General features: G+C 29.7%; 1 protein-coding gene across 2 annotated transcripts; it reads left to right on the forward strand.

Moving 5' to 3' along the window:
* Positions 1-15,012: 15,012 nt before the first annotated feature.
* On the forward strand, positions 15,013-16,926 carry LOC140892174 (syntaxin-71-like). 2 transcript variants are annotated; one of them, XM_073300942.1, is made up of 9 exons: positions 15,013-15,209; positions 15,288-15,413; positions 15,629-15,788; positions 15,889-15,974; positions 16,059-16,127; positions 16,231-16,275; positions 16,379-16,441; positions 16,538-16,614; positions 16,695-16,828. In XM_073300942.1, the coding sequence occupies exons 1-9, from the start codon at positions 15,054-15,056 to the stop codon at positions 16,705-16,707; spliced, it is 795 nt and encodes a 264-aa protein (XP_073157043.1). In that variant the 5' UTR covers positions 15,013-15,053; the 3' UTR covers positions 16,708-16,828. The 2 variants fall into 2 exon arrangements, with proteins under 2 accessions (XP_073157043.1, XP_073157042.1); XM_073300941.1 differs by lacking the exon at positions 16,538-16,614 and having other exon boundaries at positions 16,695-16,926.
* The last annotated feature ends 328 nt before the right edge of the window (positions 16,927-17,254 follow it).

The following is a 17,254-nucleotide window of genomic DNA, read 5'->3' on the forward strand; positions in this document are numbered from 1 at the left end:
AACTTAAACAGCAATTTGTTATTTTACAACATGAGAATATTCGTTTTAATAGAAGGATTTCTGATTTAGAAATGCCTGAGTTAGAAAATAGTTCTAATAATGTTTCAGACCAAGAACAACATTTATCTGTTCTTAGTAAAATAAAATCTCAAAAGTGGTATACTAAGATAACTTTGTTAATTGATAATAATTATAAAAAAGACTTTATTGCCTTAATTGATAGTGGAGCAGATTTAAATGTTATTCAAGAAGGAATAATACCTTCAAAATATTTTCATAAAACTTCACACTCTCTTTCTCATGCAGGAGGTGAAAAATTACAGGTTAATTATAAATTATCAAAAGCTTATATTTGTAAAAATAAGACTTGTATTCAAACAAGTTTCTTCTTAATAAAAAACCTTTCTACCCAAATCATTCTTGGTTTACCTTTTCTTTATAAAATCTATCCTATTATTTCTATAAATCCTACAGGTATAATTGGTACTTATGAAGGTAAGAATATTCACTTTCAGTTTATTACTAAACCTTATCTAAAAATTTTAAATTCTATCCAAGATCATATTGACAGAAAAATCTTTCATATTAATTCTTTAAAAGAAGAAATAAATTCTTTAACTATTGATGATACTTTGAAAAATCATAAACTAAAAGATAAAATTAAATTGCTTCATAACCAATTCTCTTTAGAAATTTGTAATGATTTTCCCAATGCTTTTTGGAATCGTAAGAAACATATAGTTTCTCTTCCTTATGAAGAAAGTTTTGATGAAAAGAATATTCCTACCAAGGCAAGACCTTGTCAGATGAATTTTGAATATTTAGAATTATGTAAGAAAGAAATTCAATCTCTTTTAGATAAAAAGTTAATAACTCCTTCTCAATCTCCTTGGTCTTGTACTGCTTTTTATGTCAATAAACATTCTGAGATTGAAAGAGGTGTTTCTCGTCTAGTAATAAATTATAAACCTTTAAATAAAGTTTTAAAATGGATTAGGCATCCTATTCCTAATAAAAAAGATCTTCTTGATAGACTTTTACATGCCTTAATATTTTCTAAATTTGATTTAAAGTCAGGATTTTGGCAGATCCAAATTAATAAGGATGATAGATATAAAACTGCTTTTAATGTTCCGATAGGACATTATGAATGGAATGTTATGCCTTTTGGTCTGAAGAATGCTCCTTCAGAATTTCAGCAGATTATGAATGATATCTTTACCCCTTATAGTGACTTTATTATTGTTTACATAGATGATATTCTTATATTCTCAAAAAATATTGAGACTCATTTTAAACATTTAAACATATTTAAAACTCTTATTATTCAAAATGGATTAGTTATTTCTAAACCCAAAATGATTTTATTTCAAACCAATATTAAATTTTTAGGTCATAATATTGATAAAGGTAATATTATTCCTATTCAAAGAAGTATAGAATTTGGTAATAAATTTTCAGATATTATTACTGATAAGACTCAATTACAAAAATTTTTAGGTAGTTTAAATTATATATCTGCCTATATTAAGAATTTAGCCAATGATACTGCTATCTTATATGATAGACTTAAGAAAAATCCTTCCCCTTGGACTGATCAGCATACCAATTCTGTCAAGAAAATTAAAGAAAAAATTAAACATATTCCTTGCTTAATGATTTCTAATCCTAGTTGGGAGAAAATTGTTGAAACAGATGCTTCTGATATAGGCTTTGGAGGTATTTTAAAACAATTAAAACCCCAAAGTAAAGAAGAATATCTTGTTAGATTTCATTCAGGAAAATGGAATTCTGCTCAGAAAAATTACTCTACAGTTGCAAAAGAAATTCTTTCTATTGTTAAATGTATTCTGAAATTTCAGGATGATCTTTACAATCAAAAATTCATTATTAAAACAGATTGCAAGTCTGCAAAATATATGTTTAATAAAGATTTTAAACATGATGTTTCTAAACAAATGTTTGCTAGATGGCAAGCTAATTTAGCTCCTTTTGATTTTGAAATTATTTATAAAAAAAGAGAAGAAAATTATCTTCCTGATTTCTTAATCCGTGAATATTTATCTAATGATGGCAGGAATGAATAGGGTCGTGGTGAATTTTCCTCTTATAGAGGAAGAGGAGGAAGAGGAAAACCCCCAAATTATATTGGCAATGCTCCAAGGCTGATAGCTCAATTTGGAAATCAACGCCTCATAGGCCAACAGATTTCTAGTTCTTCTGATAGTAATACTATCCAAAAAAATGATCCTTTATATGATGAGTTTCAAGAATTTTTAAAACAAAAAGGTAAGAATAAGGTAATTCCTGATTCTGAAGAATCTTATGCAAATATTGCAAAAGAAAATGAAAATGATTCAGTATTATATACTGAGAATAAAAATAGAGAAATCATTCTTCTTGTAGAAGAAAAAGATGAGCAATGGAAAAATACTCCTTGGATTATCATGGAGATATCTATCACATACATCATATGTTCATGGTGCTTATAAGCCAAGAGGATATTATGAAACCCTCTTAATTTCTACAAAAACGGTGGAAATTACCCATTTTCAGAGTAATACTCAGCAAACGGAAAGTTATAACTTTTCCAAATTTATTATTAAGAAAATTATTTCTATTGAAGAATGGGGAATTTCTCCACTAGCAGAAAAAGAATTCTATTCTACTCAAAAACAAATTACTTTTAAATATAACTACTGGGATTATATACAGAGTTTTTATACAACTCTATTCTATGAAAATTCAAAAAGAAAACATTCTTGGTTCTTGAAAATATGTGAAAATAATTCACATGATAATATTCCCAACTGGTTCATACACTGGTGGAAATTCTTTGGGCCTTCATCAAAAATTTTACCTGAAGAATTCAAAAATTATTTTGAAGATTGGATCAGATTCTCTCCAAGAGTTATACAGAACATGACTACAAATTGGGTCAACAATAATTTATCCTGCAATTTTTTTATTGAATTCGGTATCCCATGGATCTGGAAATGGCAACCAGAATTTGGTTATAATGATCATGGAATTCCTTGCTTATGGAGGAAGAGTTTATCAAAGTTTTGGGAAAAATTGCTTAGAAATGATCCTGAAACTGGAAAACCACATGGCATAGAGATATTACAAAAAATGGAAGAAAATATCTCTCAATACAAGAATGATTTTGCACAACAGGAGAAGGGAAAACAATCTGATGTGATAAGTCCCTTCAAAATTATCACCCAGAAATATCAAGAAATCTACTCAAAAGAACAAATGATCGACTTATATGTTGAAGAAATGAAAAAATATTTGTTTAAAAATATTGGTAATACTGATACAAAATCTGATCAGTCCATGACTTCAACTGACAGCCACAATCAGTTTATCAAATTAATGCATATGCAAGATGGACAGGATCCCGAAGATGATGATCTTGAAGAAAATCAAATTGATGAAACTTTTGAAAAATTAAAAGCATCGCTAAAGTCCAAGATTGGATGAAAAAGGAATCCTTTTAGATAATATATCACTTTCAACTTTTATAAAGTTTGGCAGAAGTTATTCTACTTTTTCAAGATGTAATAATGCATCTTTTTATTATTTTAATAAAAGTAGTTTTATAAGTTTAGCTTGGAATCCGGGGTTGATGTCCGGCTCTTCCTATTTATAGGTGTATTTTGTAAGTTTGGGGGCACGCTTGAGTTTGCTCGCCTCTCTTTCTTCTCCCTTTCTCTCTCTTTCTCTCTTGTAATAAAAGCCTTTCAGAAAATAAAAGTTTGAAGTTTCTGTTTACAAATCTTTGTAAGTATTTCTCTTTTTATTTTGTCTATTTCTATTTTCTTATTTAATTTAGCCTAATGACAGGCTAAATTCTCTTTGCTAGATCATAATTATCCTACGAAATGACCATGGTATTGTAATGGTTTAAGATATAATGGGAATTTAAAGGGAGGTTAAAATTTTTTTATAAGGTTCGAGGTTAATATTAAGTAGATCAGATTCATGTACTACCCTTCAGCTCGTGTTTGCCTTGAAATGGCTTTTAGAGCATTGTGGGTATTTGTTTTGAATCTTGATCTACTTAATTAGTCTCGGTAAACTCCTTATATATATTTTTTGTAAAAAAGATTAAAATAATAATTTTCCTAATTTGATCGAACCTTCCCATGATTCTCATGTTTCAAGATCCAGAATGGTATATATATATATATATTGTATTATTATACTGTAATTTGATACACAATTCACAATATATATTTTTTTTTTACTTAATTCAAAATATTAACAAACAAATAACTTATTCTCACAATCACCCCAACTAAACAATTATGGATATGAAATCACATTAAAAATAATTTGGATTCTATTCAATTATAATTGAGTTCCATTTTTTTTTATATAATTGGATAATCTGAATTCAAGACTATATACTTAGTTACTCTTAATCAAAAAATTTAATCAGTAATATTATACCATGATTAATGGGGCATTTTTTCATTACTTCATGAAAATACTATGTTGATAATTATCCCCCACTGCAAAATCAAATTAATATGAATCATAAAAATTACTGTGATAAAAATTTAAAGATAAATTATAATCGAGTTGCAGGAGTGTGATTTTCAATAGAAATTTAGGGCAAATGCCGAGGATTTATAATATTATTTTTTTAGGGGGGGGGGTGGAAATCAAGAAAAAACAAGGTGCAATTTCAGGTTTTTGATTTAGAAGAAAAAAATAAAAATTCAAAGAGTTTGAAAAAAGGATAAGAGCAGGATTAGTCGGCCATTTCAGGAGAGAGAGAAATTGAGATGAACAAATATAGAAGATGGATCGAATGTGATTTCCTTATGCAATTTGGGGTATTTGGGACTTTTAAGGTGGTTGGGACTGACAACTAAACTAAAGTCAAATTAGGGAGCCCTTGCTTAAAAACTTTTACATAGGTACTGATGCACAATTGAAAGTAAGAATTAGGGATTTATTTCAAATTTCCTTTTTTTTTTAAAAAAAAATAATCAAAAGTGACTCTGATCATATTCATAGGCTGTAGATGTCATAATCTTGTAACAAAAGAACAAACAATGTATTGTAACCTTCTTCAGTTATAACAATCAAAATCAACTAAGTCCAAGCTTTGAGATAGTGCAGATCCACTTTCAAAATATCCAGTCACTTGCCCTCGAGGTCCAAATCATGTCCCTGAAAATTATATAAACAACAAAAAAAAGTCAAGTATCTACGTATGGACTCGGGGACAAAATTAAAGCCATGAAAAACACCTCTCAATGGATGACCAAAAATACAATCACTGCTCATGTTCAAAATTTGTCATACATAGTTTTCCAAAATGTTCTTGGAAATGCAATATCTCAAAAACAAGTTGGGAACTCCAAAGCACAGGCTTCCAGACACTATATATTATAATTACTAAAAAGATAAATGATCAATTAATTTCTCAAATATTCAATTATTATGTCACTTATAAAGATGTCTGATATTACCTCAACGAAACCAAGAAAACCAACCTCCGATGTTCCTTTTCTGTTCGTCAGTTTCTCTCTCCTGAAAGAAACATGGTTAAATTAAATGAAAAGCTTTGTTGAAAAACATAATTTTACTTTCATGGCAGCCAGGGTAGTCGCCATTGAATCCAGGGATGCTGTGTACTTTTCGAGGGCTTCGGTGTTCTTACAGAGGTCTCATGACTCTCATCAGTCTTACCACCCTTCAGCGATTCAACTGAAGCAGCGGTCTCATGACTCTCATCAGTCTTACTACCCTTCAGCGATTCAATGACAGTGAAAATACCTTGACTAATACATCCACTTACAACCCCAATTACTATTGAGCTCACTTTTTCTCGGTTCGGCTTCATGTCATCCCATTTGACGCGATGCTTCACAGTATTCCAAACACTTTTGATTGGCGTCTAAAACAAAAAAAAAAACATCGATGGATTTCATAACAAAGATAGATATTGCAGTGAGAATTGACATAATCTGAATCAAAACATGAAATAAAATCTTCTAACTCGCTAGCTAACCAAGAAATCAAGAAATGCCACTATTTTAATAATCCCAATTTTATCACGACACAAACACATTAAAACCGTAACAACATAAAAGAAATAAAAAATACAAAACCAATCGATTTCCGCTATCTACTCACAGTAGAGATTAACAGCTCGATTTCTCAAGATTTCGGTCGATTTTCTGATACGCTCTAATGGTTTGTGAATTGTGTTATGAGAAGATTAGGGCTATGGCAGGGGTGGAGGGAAATCAAGAGAGATTTGAGATTTATATATGTAATTAAGATATACTTATATATATATATACTATATATATATATATATTTATATATTAATATATATATATATATTTATATATTAATATATATATATAATATATATATATATATATATATATATATATATATATATAATATAATATATATATATATATATATATTTTATTAATCAAGCAATTTTTTCAAATTGTTTCCTCCCTTGTGCTCTAAGGATTTTGGCCACCCTAATCAATAGGATTTGAGTCGTCACTCCTTGTTCGTTCAATCTCAACGCAAATTTTTTATTTTCTTTCTAGTGGGAGTTAGAAGAAGAATAGGAAAACTAGTCGTGAACTTGATTCTGAAGTTGAAGAAAGAAGATATTTACTAAAGGTATAATTTCGTAAACTCCATATGAATGTATATTAAACCATACGAGTGCCCAAGTAATTTTGAATGTCAAAATTAAAAATTTAAAACTTTTCCTGCATCTTGAGGATGAGAAAAACGGTACTCCAAAGGGTGTATTCATTTTAGACTTTTAATGACTTTTAACGACTTTTCTAAAGCTATGGACTTTTGTAGAGTTCATGAACTTTTAATGACTTTTATAGATTCTTTTTGACATATTTCAAGATTTTTGTAGACTTTTGTAAACTTTTTTTTCATAGAATCTTCTTGAATTTTTATGTCTAACGTTTTTCATATAAAATTTTATTGTAAAATTTTAAGTTTATATATTATTTTTATTAATTTTAAAAAACAATTAATAAACCACTATATATTTCTCTAAATTTTGTAGTTCTTCTGATTGTCTTCTTCCATTTATTCATTTGTGTAATGTGTATTGATATTTGAAATTTAAATGAACTTTCTGAAATAAGAAAAAAATATTAAATAAAAAAATCTCTTTGAATTCATGAAATAAAAATCACATGCATAATCAAAATAAAATTTGTTCAATAAACAATCCAAAATTATATAAATAAGTCAAAATCTAAAAATTATCTAGTAGTTGAATAACTAAAAAACAATCCAAAAAAATATGAGAAAAAATTCGAACACGGTAGTGTTTATTATTAACTTATGTCCCTTCCCCCAAAAGCACTCGATCATTTCAATTTGTAATTTATCCACTCCGATCGTTCTTCAGTTGTCATTTTCAAGAAAGACATCTTCTTTGCTCTCATGTTGTTAAACAAGTCAAACACTATGAACCGAGTGCGATTATCCAAATTTGGGACTTCTTTAATCGCATCCCAACAATTATCATCTACAACACCAATCGAGTCAATCTTAGAAGCAGCCTTCTCAAGGTTGCAAGAGAGCTTCTGCATAAGATCAAGATCAATATTCTTTTATGTTTTTTTTATTTTAATTCAAAATCAGTCCTATCTCGTTTTTTGCTATCCGGAGGAACCTTTGAGCTCATTGGTTGAGAAGACAATGGATCAAAAAAATGTAGGCTGATATGTAGACTTGAAATAATTGGACATTGTCCATTATTTCAAACAAATATTTTATGCTCGTAATACTCAAAATTAAACAATTATGAGTGTGAAATTAAATTTAATTTAGAGATTATTCACTTATAATTGAGTACTATTTATCTATAATTGGATATGATATTTGAATTTGATATTCAAAATTCGCAGTAAGATATAATTAAATATTGTTTACTCATAATTATTTTAACAAAATAATCAAAAAATCACACAATAATTATACACTCTTTATATTGCTTCAAACAAAAAATTTATACTCATAAAAATTCTAAGTATGAAATTAAATTTAAAAATTAACTGATATACTATTCAATTATAATGAAGTACTATATATATATATATATATATATATATATATTGTATTATTATACAATAATTTGATACACAATTCACGATATAGTTTATTTATTTACTTAATTCAAAATATTAACAAACAAATAACTTATTCTCACAATCACCCCAACTAAACAATTATGGATATGAAATCACATTTAAAATAATATGGATTCTATTCAATTATAATTGAGTTCCCTTTTTTTTTATATAATTGGATAATCTGAATTCGAGACTATTTACTTAGTTACTCTTAATTAAAAAAATTTAATCATTAATATGATCCATGATTAATGGGGCATTTTTTCATTATTTCAAGAAAATACTATGTTGATAATTATCCCCCAATACAAAATCAATTTAAGATGAATCATAAAAAATTACTGTGATAAAAATTTAAAGATAAATTATAATCGAGTTGCAGGAGTGTGATTTTAAATAGAAATTTAGGGCAAATCCCGAGGATTTATAATATGATTTTTTTTTTTGGGGGGAGGGGGGGGGGTTGGAAATCAAGAAAAAACAAGGTGCAATTTCAGGTTTTTGATTTAGAAGAAAAAAAAATAAAAATTCAAAGAGCTTGAAAAAAGGATAAGATCAGGATTAGTCGGCCATTTCAGGAGAGAGAGAAATTAAGATGAACAAATATAAAATATGGATCGAATGTGATTTCCTTATGCAATTTGGGATATTTGGGAATTTTAAGATGTTTGGGGACTGACAACTAAACTAAAGTCAAATTAAGGAGCCCTTGCTTAAAAACTTTTACATAGGTACTGATGCACAATTAAAAGTAAAAATTAGGGATTTATTCCAAATCATGTCCCTGAAAATTATATAAACAACAAAAAAAGGTCAATTATCTACTTATGGACTCGGGGACAAAATTAAAACCATGTAAAACACCTTTCAATGGAAGACCAAAAATACAATCACTGCTCATGTTCAAAATTTGTCATACATAGTTTTCCAAAATGTTCTTTGAAAAGCAATATCTCAAAAACAAGTTGGGAACTCCAAAGCACAAGCTTCAAGACACTATATATTATAATTACTAAAAATATAAATGATCAATTAATTGCTCAAATATTCAATTATTATGTCACTTATAAAGATGTCTGATATTACCTCAACGAAACCAAGAAAACCAACCTCCGATGTTCCTTTTCTGTTCGTCAGTTTCTCTCGCCTGAAAGAAACATGGTTAAATTAAATGAAAATCTTAGTTGAAAACTTAATTTTACTTACTTTCATGGCAGCCAGGGTAGTCGCCATTGAATCCAGGGACGTTGTGTACTTTTCGAGGGCTTCGGTGTTCTTACAGTGGTCTCATGACTCTCATCAGTCTTACTACCCTTCAGCGATTCAACTGAAGCAGCGGTCTCATAACTCTCATCAGTCTTACTACCCATCAACGATTCAATGACAGTGAAAATACCTTGACTAATACATCCATTTACAACCCCAATTACTATCAAGCTCACTTTTTCTCGGTTCGGCTTCATGTTATCCATTTGACGCTATGCTTCACAGTATTCCAAACACTTTTGATTGGCGCCTAAAACAAAAAAAAAATCGATGGATTTCATAACAAAGATAAATATTTTAGTGAGAATTGACATAATCTGAATCAAAACATGTAATAAAATCTTCTAACTAGCTGCTAGCTAACCAAGAAATCAAGAAATGCCACCATTTTAAAAATCCCAATTTTATCACGACACAAACACATTAAAACCGTAACAACATAAAATAAATAAAAAATACAAAACCCATTGATTTCCGCTATCTACTCACATTAGAGATTAACAGCCCGATCTCTCAAGATTCCGATCGATTTTCTGATACGCTCTGATGGTTTGTGAATTGTGTTATGAGAAGATTAGGGCTAGGGCGGGGCGGAGCGAAAAAATCAATAGAGATTTGAGATTTTAATTATACTTATATATATATATATATATATATATATATATATTATAGATTTTTGAAACTAAGATTTTATTAAGCAAGCAATTTTTTCAAATTGTTTCCTCCCTTGTGCTCTAATGATTTCGGTCACCCTAATCAATAGGGATTTGAGTTGTCACTCCTTTTTCGTTCAATCTCAACGCAAATTTTTTTTTTCTTTCTAGTGGGAGTTAGAAGAAGAATAGGGAAACTAGTCGTGGACTTGATTCTGAAGTTGAAGAAAGAAGATATTTACTAAAGGTATAATTTCGTAAACACCATATGAATGTATATTAAACCATACGAGTGCCCAAGTAATTTTGAATATCAAAATTAAAATTTTAAAACTTTTGCTGCGTATTGAGAATGAGAAAAACGGTACTCCAAAGGGTGTATTCATTCCAGACTTTTAATGACTTTTAACGACTTTTCTAAAGCCGTGGACTTTTGTAGAGTTCATGAACTTTTAATGACTTTTATAGAATCTTCTTGAATTTTTTCATAGAATCTACTTGAAGTTTTATGTCTAACATTTTTCATATAAAATTTTATTGTAAATTTTTAAGTTTACTGTTTATATATTATTTTTATTAATTTTAAAAAAACAATTAATAAACCACTATATATTTCTCTAAATTTTTTAGTTCTTCTTGTTGTCTTCTTCCATTTCTTCATTTGTGTGATGTGTATTGATATTTGACATTTAAATGAACTTCCTGACATAAGAAAAAATTATTAAATAAAAAAAGCTCTTTGAATTCATGGAATAAAAATCACATGCATAATCAAAATAAAATTTGTTCAATAAACAATCCAAAATTATATAAATAAATCAAAATCTAAAAATTATCTAGTAGTTGAATAACTAAAAAACATTCCAAAAGAAAATATGAGAAAAATTCGAACATGGTGGTGTTTATTATTAACTTATGTTTCTTCCCCCAAAAGCACTCGATCATTCCAATTTATAATTTATCAACTCCGATCGTTCTTCAATTGTCATTTTCAAGAAAGTCATCTTCTTTGCTCTGTTGTTAAACAAGTCAGTACTATGAACCGAATGCGATTATCCAAATTTGGGACTTCTTTAATCGCATCCCAACAATTATCATCTACAACACCAATTGATTCATTCTTAGAAGCAACCTTCTCAAGGTTTCAAGAGAGCTTCTGCATAAGATTAGGATCAATATTCTTTGATGTTTTTTATTTTAATTCAAAATCAGTCCTATCTCGTCTTTTGCTTGCCGGAGAAATCTTTGAGCGCATTGGTTGAGAAGGCAATGGTGAAGTAATGTCATCAAGAAAATGTAGGCTGATATGAAGATATTGTCCATCGTTCTGGATGAATGCACCATTATCGCTATCAAACTTGAGATCATCTAATAAACTAGTGCCCCTGGGTTGTTATGTCTCAGATGTTCTCGCATCAGTATCATCTCCTACTGCACTTGTGAAGTTTCCAACATCAATTCCATTTCCAACTTCAATTTTCAAATCTTCATAATCCTCAAAAATATTGAACCGATAATTCTTATGTGTAGGATGAAACTGGAGAAAAACAAAAGGTAACAAGTGTTAAAAAGTACTAGTTCTAATTATAGTAACAAATGCACACTTATTATTTTAACTAGAGTATGAGATAATTATTTTAAGTACTAGTTCTAATATAGTAACAAATGCACACTTATTATTTTAACTAGAAAGACCCTCACCTTAAAATAATTATCTCATACTTCATCATTAGGCGTGAATTTTTTGTCACAGAATCTCATCCAAATTCAGAATTGTGACGTGTAAGCTTAGAATAATTACTTTATCATTGCTTGAACCACTTCAAATGACTTTGATACTGTGCGAAATTTTTTTCACACCCTATTTTTGCCTTATGAGCAAGAGATATATGTTTTTCACTGTTCTTTTGATCAACATCTCATTCTTATCACGCCACCCTTGCATGGGTGGCATCAACCATGAGTTAAAGCAATTCATTGCTCTTTTCAATTGTCCACAAATTATATTTTCTATATGAATCTCCCATTTTTTACGATAGAAAAAATTTCGATCTAAAATCATTAAAACTATATATATATATATAGACGTAGCCTCAAACAGTCAACACTTTTTAATAATTACTTCTTAAACTCATACTGTACCTATAATGTGACTATAAAATATACAACATACTTTTTTTATTTGAGAAAGAAATGAACATGATACTTATTTCCACATACCAACTTTATTTTTTTAAAAAAAAATAATAAAGAATGAATCACGGTTTAAAAAATAATAATAAATGAATCACGGCTCTTTAATTGCAACTCACATAGCCACTGTATTCAAAATTTTTCAAAAAATTTGCACCAGTATACGTTGCACTTACATGAATATTTTTTTTTAAAAAAATACTTTTAAAAGTATATATTTCAAACACCAAAACCCTACACATCCATATATATGGCCGGCCACCAACACATACTTATACATAAACGTGCATAAAAAAAAATCAAATCTTATTGGTTCTAAAAAAACAATAGCAAAACCATAACCATGTAGCAACAATAACAATAGATCAGTAGAAGATTTCAAAATGAAAACACACCACTTTCATCCAAAAAATTCAATCCGTATTTGCATCATGCTAACATATGTACTCAAAATCAAAACCCTGAATATTTTTATTTGTAAAGAAAATGAAGAAAACGTTAAAAAAGAAGAAGAAAGAATTTTACCAGGAAGAAGACGAGAAGAGAGAAGAGAAACTCCTAGAACCCTAGATGTTTGAGGAAAAAAAAGTCTTATCAAATCTTTGGTATGATGGGAAGAAAATTATGAACTTTTTTTAATGGTACCTAATGCTTCAATATTTGTACATAATGATTTTAATAAGAATCATTAAAAATCTATGAAACTTTTCAATTCCACTCAAATTTTATAGAGTTTAAAAAAGTCAAGATTGAATACAACTTGACTTTTTAAAACTTCATGAAAATCTATTTTGAATATCACTATACTTTTATGGCGTATGCAAAAGTCTATATTGAATACCTAAATACTTTTAAAGTTCATAAAAGTTTTTAAAAGTCTATAATGAATACACCCATAATGGACGTTACACTTATTTATCATTCTAAATCTTTAATCAATATTTTTCAAGAAAATTGAAGATTATTAGATTTCATATCTTAAATCATAGATCTGGCTATATAATCAATACAAAATTATGTTATGCTACAAACATCAACATGAAACTAATTTGTGCAATTTCAAGAGCAATAACATAAACAAAAAGTTGTGTTGCTTCAAGAACATCAACACAAAATATAAATTGTGCTACTTCTGGAGTATCAATGTCTATATATGACGAATATGATATTTTCAATAATATGGTGTACGTGCTCTTCAGGAGAACAAATTAAAATATAAAGCATTCGTGCTGATACGTGTTATAAATTTAATAATCAAAGAGAGATGAGAAGAGAATAGAGAGAAAAGTGAGTTCCGAGAATGACTCGGAACTATTTCATTCATAACTGAGAACCCCTATTTATAGGGTACAAGTACAAGATACAAATATGTAGATAGATAAGATTGAGATATCTATCTTAACCAAAAATCTATCTTAATAATCATCTATATTCAAAATCTTATTATAACAAATATAATGTATTGTATATTTAATATTTTTTTAAAATTTTAAAGTACTTGGTTTATCCTTATTTCTTGTGTTGTGGATTAATTTATAAAAAAATTAGTTGTTGTAGAAATTTAGTTTAAAAAAAAATTGATGAGAAGCGAGATGATAAAATAAGTTATAAAATAAAAAAAAATGAGAGAAGTGGATAAGAGATGAAGTTGAAAAGAGAATGCAAGGGCATAAAAGGAGCAAATTGGAGAAAAATCATCATAACACCAAAAAATAATTTGTACACGCTTAATAAAATAATAAAGATAGTAAAGATAGAGAAGTATCATTGTGCACCTGTTACACGCGTCTTTATAATTATTGACATTTTTAAAATAAAAAAATTTGTGATTATTTTAATCGTTATTCATAATAATCATTTGTATAACAACGATGCAAGTACATTAGACGTTTAGGCACTGTTCTGTTCACCATATTACTAATATATGTATAACTCATTTCATCTCATCTTACGTTTTTCTCATCATATTATTTATCCATGTATTAACTATTTATTTTACATCAATCAAATCATTAATTATTTATCCCAATCAATCAAATCAATTCAAATTACTATATTACTCCTTACAAATAATATAATTTTTATTTTATTTATTATTAAAAGGACAAAAATAGTCATTTAACATTTTTATATAAAATTTAATTAATCAAATCAAATAAACCATAATCTATCACTCAAATCCAATACAATTTTAACTATCATTTCTTATTTATTTTTTATTACATTATATTATTTATCTATATATTACTTATACCATAACTTAAACCAAACGGTGCCTTAATTTACAAAAAAGAATATGTTAATATTTGAATTTTAGAAAGTGAATGAGAAATTGTAACAAAGAATAAACGATAGAGATTTTATTGGTAATAGCTAATCAATTCATGGATTATTCTATGCTACACCTGGAATACTTCTCCCTCCATAATGTGGTCAAATATCAACCATTGGATCATCAAGACATATGTCAATTTCCATAAAAATATATGAGTCTCACGTCATCTAATGATATTAAAATAGGGGGAGAAACACTCCCGGTGTAGCATAGACTAACCTCAATTCATAGTCAATTAAAAACATGAATTAAACAAAGGATGTAATGATTTTTGCGTATTCTAACTTTCCCGCTTCAACCTACGTTACATAACCGCCATTAACGGACCACCCCTAGACACAGAGAAAAATTACAGATCAAGATCAAAACAAGCTTCCTCCCACAATTTCGATTCCTTCCGAGAATTCAACCGATCCACAACAAGAGAAATCCCACCAAGAAACATCCATCATGAGTGTGATCGACATTTTGTTCAGGGTCGACTCCATCTGCAAGAAATACGACAAATATGACGTCGAGAAGATGCGATCCTCCAGTTCCTCCGTAGGCGACGCTTTCGCCCGCCTCTACGCCTCCTTCGAATCCCAGATCGAGGCCGCTCTCCATGTCTGTATAGTCTTTCATCTCCCTCTCCTGTCTTTTTTTTTTTTGGTTTTCTTGAACGAAAATATGGGATGTGTGCAGAAATCGGAGATGGCTTCGATGGAGACGAACAGAGCCGCGGTGGTGGCGAAGAATGCGGAGGTGCGGCGGTTGAAGGCTAGGCTTCTGGAGGAGGTGCCTAAATTGCAGAAACTGGCTCAGAAAAAGGTCTCTTCTTTAATCTCATTTACATGGAGTATCATGTATCATAGCCAATATATCTGATGCAGATGCTGGCCTCTTTTCATTTGGTTTCTAAAATCAGCCACCTTCAAGAATCATCCCAAATTAAGGATAAAAATGGTTTTGATAATTATATGATACAAAATGGCAATTAGCAATCCAGAGTTGCATTTACTGATCATTGTTCTCTTTTCCAACAGGTCAAAGGGTTATCTAGAGAAGAACTCGAAGCTCGTAGCGACCTTGTTCTGGCACTACCGGAGAGAATTCAAGCAATACCGGATGGATCGACGAATGCGGCTAAACAAACTGGAGGCTGGGGAGCTTCATCATCGCATAAAGTCATAAAGTTTGACTCCGGTGATCATCTTTGAAGAACGTTTTTCGTTTAATAGTAGATGCCAATATGCTGCTTTTTATGTAGCCTGCTCGCTAACTTTTATGATTATGTGTTCACTAGATGAGAACTTTGATGATGATTTCTTTCAACACAGTGAAGAAACAAGTCAATTTAGGCAAGAATATGAGATGAGGAAAATGAAGCAGGCTAGTAGCTCATAAAATTTCTTTTTCATTTTCATACATTGCATCATCCAATCTTCCCATGTAATAAATTTTCATGCAATGCAGGATCAAGGATTGGATTTCATATCAGAAGGTCTAGATACATTGAAGAATTTGGCGCTCGATATGAACGAGGTTTGTCTATGGCGCATATATTGTTAATTTGTTCCTCACTCACTCCCTGTTTATAGAAGATATTGCCTGATTTCTCTCACAGTCTTCTATTGTTTTGGTATAGGAATTGGACAGGCAGGTCCCTTTGATGGATGAAATCGACACGAAGGTATGAATGGCTCGTTTTCTTTCCGAACACCGCGGTTATTCATTTATCTATCTAGCGAAAAGCAGAGGATTTCCTTGATGAAACACTTTTTGGTTTCTTGCAGGTGGACAAGGCAACATCTGACATAAGAAACACTAATGTTAGGCTGAAGGAGACTGTTCTCAAGGTGTGATAACAATCTATTATTTTCCTTTAAAAATGAAATCTTTTATGTTATTATGACACGGAATTATAAGTCCATGTTTGAAATAAATTGACTCAGGTGAGATCCACCAAAAACTTCTGCATTGATATAATTCTTTTGTGTGTTATTCTGGGAATTGCTGCCTATCTATACAAGTGAGTAGTCCATTTTTCAAACATGTAAATGCACCAATTTCTATGTTAACCGGATCTGAATGTCACTTCACTTTATGCAGTATACTGCGTTGAATACTCGAGATGATTCGCGGGGCAACCCTCGTCGCCACAGCTTGGCTACTTACATTGGTGTCGAGTTTGTCAGGTCACATGTACCGTTCGGTGTGTCAACCTTTGATTTGTCCTAATTTAATGAACAACATATATAAAAGAAAACTTTCTTATTTGACTTCCATTATTAGATGATTGTTGTGGTTGAAAAGTGTAAATGATGATAATGTAAACGAATGCATTCATCTTCTTGTACCAATTTTTATTCCTAGTTTGTATTTCCGACTATTTTCTTTAGTGGGCGAAATTGTCGAATCGCAATAGAAATTGTATCCTCGTATTCGTACTTTGAGGTTTGCTAGAGGTTTGCAGTTGATGCTAGGAGTTCCTAATGCTTAACATATAATTAAATGGTTACATTTATAGAATGCACCCTATGTCTAAAATTTTCAAAATATCACCTGCTAATTACATTGAAACTAAAAATTCACTTCCCACAACAATTGAATTTGTGCTGTGTAAATCCGTGGAGTTATTCAATTTGCAGTAACAAAAATTTTTATGTTAT

This window comes from Henckelia pumila, chromosome 3 (genome assembly GCF_033568475.1).
Source record: "Henckelia pumila isolate YLH828 chromosome 3, ASM3356847v2, whole genome shotgun sequence".
Classification (NCBI taxonomy): domain Eukaryota; kingdom Viridiplantae; phylum Streptophyta; class Magnoliopsida; order Lamiales; family Gesneriaceae; genus Henckelia; species Henckelia pumila.